Source organism: Orycteropus afer, unplaced genomic scaffold (assembly GCF_000298275.1).
Source record: "Orycteropus afer afer isolate SDZICR_OR568_19922 unplaced genomic scaffold, OryAfe1.0 scaffold00040, whole genome shotgun sequence".
NCBI classification, from domain to species: Eukaryota; Metazoa; Chordata; class Mammalia; order Tubulidentata; family Orycteropodidae; genus Orycteropus; species Orycteropus afer.
The window spans coordinates 15,889,461-15,895,892 of record NW_006921627.1 but is presented as its reverse complement, the minus strand read 5'-3'; the positions used below and the strand labels follow the sequence as shown (position 1 = coordinate 15,895,892).

Below are 6,432 nucleotides of genomic sequence, written 5' to 3'. Positions count from 1 at the left end.
AGGAGTGGCTGGTGGGTTTGAACCGCCAGCCTTCTGGTTAGCAGTCAAGTGCCTTAGCCACTATGCTACCAGAGCTCCCGCACGGTATAATAGGCCTAGGCAAATTAAGAAGACATTTGTATTCTGTACGTTCGTTCACCCAGGTTTTTGTATATCTTTTCTCACTCACTTTTGTATAGTGCTTTCCTCTCTTATTTCACTTACTCTTATAAAAATATCCAAAGTTTTTATGCCACAATGAATATTCAAATTAAAATGGTGTCTTACTCAAGGATTTTCTTTCTCTCTTTTTTTTTAAATTTTAGGTCAAGGTCACAGCGTAGACAAAAGGGCTTTGTTTCCCATTAAAGAGAATCCAAATGTAGATAATACACAGAAGAGATGAAAATAGTGGTGGTGACGATAATGGTGATAGTTAGACTGATTGTGATGTTGTTTAAAATATTCATAAATATACAGACATTGGCATATTTTGCCTATTGCCTAAACTCTGAGTTTGGTTTCTTGGTCAGCCTGGGAATTTTTGGGCTGAAAATTTCTCACTAGTTTTCTAAATTCTTATTGAAACTGAGATCCTTACTTTGCTTCACTGTACAATTCTCCCTAGAATAACACTGGGCAAAAGAAATATGAGACATGTAATATTAAATTTTACAGTAACTACATTAAAAAAGGGAAAAGAAACTGAATAATTTTAATAATGTATTTTATTTGGCACAATATATTCAAAATATCATTTTAGCACTGTAATCTATAAAATTATTAATGAGATACTTTACATTCTTTCATACTAAATTTTCAAAATCTGGTGTGCATTTTACACTTATAGTACATCTTAGTGTAGACTAGACACATTTCAACTGCTCAAGAGCCAATTTAGCTTTGTTGTTGTTGATAGTTGCCACTGGGTTGATTCTAACTCATGGCAACCCCATATGTGCAGAGGTGAACTGCTCCATGAGGATTTTAAAGCTGTGGCCTTTCAGAAGCACATAGCTAGGCTTGTTATTTTGAGGAACTACTGAGTGTGTTCAAACTGCAAACCTTTTGGCAGCAGTACCTTGGCTAGTAGTTGAGTGCTTGACCATTTGTGCTACCCAGGGACTAGTCACATGTAGCTAGAGGCTACTGTATTGGATAGAACAAATCTAGAAACAGAAGATTCACTATGAAGACTACGATCCAATACTGAAGGCCTTGAAGTTTTAAGTACACAAACATAACTTTTTAATGTCAGAATGTCTATTAAGCGTCATTGCCAAACTCTCATATTATTCCAAACATAAGTTTAAAAAAAATTATCAGATTCTAAAATTACATCCCAATCATATCCTGAAGGGGATATGAAACAGGGGAAGTAAAAATGGTAAAAGAGAAGTCGATTTAGTTTACTAAAATCAGATTGCTTTTTTCTTTAAAAAAAAAAAGGAGAAGTAAAGACCATGAGGGTGCTTAAGTATTTATAGTGTCTGTGTATAACAATCAAGAAAAGATAGACGTATGTGAAAGGACTGAGGAGTGAATTGATTTAAGAAGAAACTTGCAGAATTACTTTTACCCAGGCATAACTCACTGATTAGATATACTACATTTTCTAGGTCCTTGTCCCCAAAACTGGATCTGGCACAGAGAAAGCTGTTACATATTTTCCTCTAGCGCATTTAACTGGGCAAAGAGCAGAGAGAACTGCTTGTCTTTGGATGCCCAGTTGCTGAAAATTAATAGCACAGAAGATCTGGTAAGTTTATACGGATTTGTGTTGGGCTGGAGTATTGGTTTATAGGAAAATCAATTTGATCTAGGCCCATGGTGGGAGAGCATTCCTTTGAGAGACAGAATACCTTTGTTCTAGCCTGAAAGTGGTCATGTTCATGACCTTGGATGGACCCCAAACCAAAACCCACCGCCATTGAGTTGATTTTGACTCATAGCGACCCCCATTGGGTTTCTGAGGCAGTAAATCTTTGCAGAAGTAGATTGCCCCGTCTTGCTTCTGCGGAGTGGATGGTGTTTGGATGGACAGGTTACGTATTATTTTGGGGCCTCAGTGAACAGTCTGTAAAACCATCAAGGATATGACAAAATCTTTTTTGATTCTTTAGTTTTTTGAGTCTAGTGCTACACAACTTACAGATTCTGAAACTGCCACATTGGCTCCACCATCAATCAGAAACCTTCCTCTTCACAGGAATTCATCCAGAAAGCCAGTGCCCATTCTGATTTCGCATTCTGGATGGGGCTGTCTCACAGAAAACCCAGCAACTCATGGTTGTGGGAGGATGGTTCTCCTTGGATGTCCCATTTGTAAGTTTCCTATTCTTTCCTATCCCTACCAGCGAAGTCATTGCCATCTTCCTTACCGAATCCTCTTCTCACCAGAAAGAGCCCTGGAAAATTTCTGAAAGTCTATTTCCCTATCTCTTTCACCTAGGGATGTGCCTGTTTACCCACTGTGACCTTGTCTTGAGTTTTCCTGCCCATATTTATTACTTATTTTAAGGTTTTAAGGCAAGTTCCTTATATAAGGTGTTAACTAAAATCTTTTTTTTTTCCCCCTCCCATTTTCAGGTTTAGACTCCAGGGTGCTGTTTCCAAGACATACTCTTCAGGCACCTGTGCATATATGCAAAGGGGAATTGTTTATGCTGACAATTGCATTTTAGTTGCATTCAGTATATGTCAGAAGAAGGCGAATTTATTGAGAGCACAGTGAAAGTGAAAGTGCCGGAAGAAAAGGATCTTCAAATTCTATTCTAGAAATTAAGCTATTCCTCTTCTCTCAGGTGCAAACTGTGAGAGTCCTGAGCACCGGTGCCTGTTATTATTCGGCTGCAGAACTCATTAGCAGAGACTAGGTTCCAGCTGCCTGTCACCTCTATATCAGTTTGTCTAATTTGTCTCAAGTGTCCCTGCCAGCCTTCAATTCTTCTCCCTTTTCTATTTTTAAATTTTACTACTCTCCAAGCCTTGGAACTGCTCTGCATTCAGTCCTCTCTACCTCAGTGCCACCTTTCCCCTCACCCTCCTAAAACTGCATAGAAGACTGAACTGGGAGATATTGCCCAACTGCAGGCAGAGGGCAACATACACACAAAAAAGGGAAATATGCATGGGCAACACTGCACATGAAGAAATGAAAGAGGGGAAAGGCCTTACTGAAATCAAGGGACTCATGTTCCCAAATTTAAAAGCCACCTCGCATCAGTCTTTCTATTGCAGTTCATCTCCAGATTCCACCATTTGTGCACATGCACACACACACACACACAATGCCTACATATTTTGGGTGGGCAATTAGGGAGTTTAGGGTTTCTGTAAGTCAGAACTGACTCAACGGCAGCAGGTTGGGTTTTTTATTATTATTACTATTATTATTGTTATTATTTTAGGGAATAATTAGATGGTCTTTTCTGTGAACTAGTCCACAACTCTGGTGGTGTCTAGTGGTTAAAGCATTTGGCTGCTAACCAAAAGGTCAACAGTTAGAACCCACCAGCTGCTCCAGGGAGAAAGATGAGGCAATCTGCTTCTGTAAAGATTTACAGCCTTGGAAACCCTATGAGGACAGTTCTACTCTGTGCTATAGGGTCACTATAAGTCGACATCAGCTGGGTTTAAATCAGTTATTATTTCTTCATTTTTTCTCTACCAAAGAACAGCAGCTTAACATGTGCATAAATTTTCAGAACAGTATTTGCAGTATTTGTCACAATCATAGTCCAGAAGCAAGAATAAAAAAAAATTAAAATAATAATAAGAAAAAGAATGTTTTTATCCTGAAAGTACACACCTTCATAGCAGATCTCTTGTCAACTCTGTTATATTTTGCTATAATGTATAACATACAGGACAAAAGAATGAAGACACTCATTTCTAGGATAAACTGAGCCAGCTATGGAGCTATTTCCCTATAGAAACTGTTGCAATTGAATTCCCTCTATTTTCAGTGTTACTACATCCTTTCCCTCTTCCTTCATGGATGTTTAAAGAGAGCCCTTCCATTTCGCTGCACATATGCTGCATATAAGGAGCTCTGGTGGCACAGCACATAAGGCATTTGACTACTAACCGGAAGGTTGGTAGTTCAAACCCAACAGCTGCTCAGAGGGAGGAAGATGAGGCAATCTACCTCTGTAAAGATTTACTGTCTTGGAAACTCAGTGGGGGTTGCTTAGAGTGGGTAGCAGTGGGTTTGGTTTTTGGTTATTGCTGAGTATAGTCTAGCACCAATCTTGTAAGAAAGCTGTGTCATCCCTAGGAAGACAAGAAAGGTTTTCTTTTCTTTCTTCTTTTTTTTTTCTAACTGCTTTATTGACGTATAATCAGCATACAATAAACTTAACATAATTAAGGTGCAGTAAAATTTGATTCTACCAGGCACTCCTCAGAAGGAAGGTTGGGCAATCTACTTCTGTAGTGATACTGCCTGGGAAACCCAAGGAGGGGTCTCTAAGAGTCTGTCAGACTCAATGGCACATAACAACAACAACAACAACAACAACAACAAACAACAACAACAAAATTTGATGAGTATGACATAGGTAAACACTCTTGGAATCATCACCACAATCAAGATCATGAATATCTCCATTACCCTCACATTTTATCATGATTTTTCCCAACCCCACTTCCTAGACAACTGCCGCTCTGCATTCTGTTTGCATTTTGTAGAGAGTTATATAAATGGAATCATACAATATGCACTCTTTTGTTTATTTGTTTAGCTTCTTTCATTTAATGTAATTATTTTGAGGTTCATCAATCTCATTGCTGTATCAATTGTCCATTTTTTTAAGTGCTGAGGATTATTCCCTTGTACAGATATACCACGACTCATTTATTCATCTGCTTGCTGATGGAATTTGGGTTGTTTTCAATGTGTGCCTATTACAAATAAACCTGCTACAAACAATCATGTACAAGTCTATATATATGGACTCAGGATTTCTTTTCTGTTGGGTAAATACTTATGAGTATAATGTATACAACAGAGTCCTGGTGGCACAAATAGTTAAATGCTTGACTGCTAAATGAAAAGTTGGCAGCTTGAACTCATACAGTGGCACTACAGGAGAAAGACCCAATAATCTGCTTCCTAAAGATCACAGCCAAGAAAACTCTACGGGCAGTTCTATTCTGTCCCTTGGGGTCACTATGAGCCAGAATTTACTTGACAGCACCTATCAGCAACAACGTAATATTTGCATCACACGTGTATTTAGCTGTTTGAAAATATTCCAAAGTTGTACCATTTTACTTTCCCTGATCAGCATGTGGTAGATCTATTCCATCTCATCCTTGCCAATGCTTCATATGGTCAGCCTTTGTAATTTTATCCATTACATTATTTTTGTGTGAAAAATATACATTAATGCAACAATTTATTGACACTGATAACACTCTTCAAATTGTATAGCCATTCTCACTATACTTTTCCAAATTATTCCACTTCCATTAAGATAAACTGCCCCCTAAGCCTTTCATGTAACCTTTTGTGTTGCTCTTTTCAATTTGATCCAATATAGATACTTCTTTGAAACAACACAATGATGAAGGCAGACATTCTTTACTAATTAAACTAAATTATTATTTGGGTTAGAGATGATTTCAGTGGATAATTTCAGTTTATGGTTTAAAAATCATCTTAGAAAATAGCTTTTTTGGGAGGTGTGCTGGTTACATTTATGTGTCAACTCGGCTGGGCCTGGTTGAGTGTTGGGCAGCTGAATGTAGTTATTCCCCATGGTAAGACTGATAATTAACTCCATGGTGGAATCTACTGGAGCAGCTGAGTAGCTGCTTTGAGTATGTGGTCTTCTTCCCGTATGTAAGAAACAGCTTTGGGAATGGTCTCTAGTTTATGGCATGCTTGGTGGTTTGGTAACATGAGGACTGTGCCATTTTATTTGTCGACCTTGGGCTTGTTAGCCTCAGCAGCCAGTAGCCACCTGAGTGAAGAAAAGCCTGTAGCTTCAGTGGGCTGGGAGCAAGAGGCAGAGCTGAAGCCCAAGGTCGAGGGGCTTTCACATAGCCCCTAGATCCTGGCACTTGGAACTCGGACTTAAAGCCTCCAAATGTTAAGAAAATAAACTCCTATTTGTTAAGAACATCCCATATTCTTGTCAGAGCGGCACTAGGTAACCAGAACAAGAGGCATCCAGTCTCTATGGCTCCAGAAAGACTGGATTCTGAAGATTTCCAATTCTGTTCCACATTTTACTCCCTTTGATCAAGATTATTTCACAGACTCCTCAATGAAAACGTTCTGGAATGATAGCCAGACACTGTGCAGTTCTTCTGGTCTCATTGCAAAGGAGGCAGTTGTTCATGGAGACAGACACACATTCCATTTTCTCCTCCAGTTCTTAATTCTCCTTCTTCTGCTCTAGGCAAATAGAGACAAATAGTAATAACTTGGTTGGCCATCCTCAA

At 38.7% G+C, this 6,432-nt stretch overlaps 1 protein-coding gene across 1 annotated transcript in view; it reads left to right on the top strand.

Moving 5' to 3' along the window:
* Positions 1–2,713, top strand: part of OLR1 (oxidized low density lipoprotein receptor 1) — a 10,368-nt gene extending 7,655 nt beyond the window's left edge. The window contains exons 4-6 of the mRNA XM_007937170.1: positions 1,599–1,738; positions 2,189–2,304; positions 2,569–2,713. Coding sequence (XP_007935361.1) covers positions 1,599–1,738; positions 2,189–2,304; positions 2,569–2,713 — 401 coding nt within the window. The remainder of the gene's footprint in view (positions 1–1,598; positions 1,739–2,188; positions 2,305–2,568) is intronic.
* Positions 2,714–6,432: the final 3,719 nt, after the last annotated feature.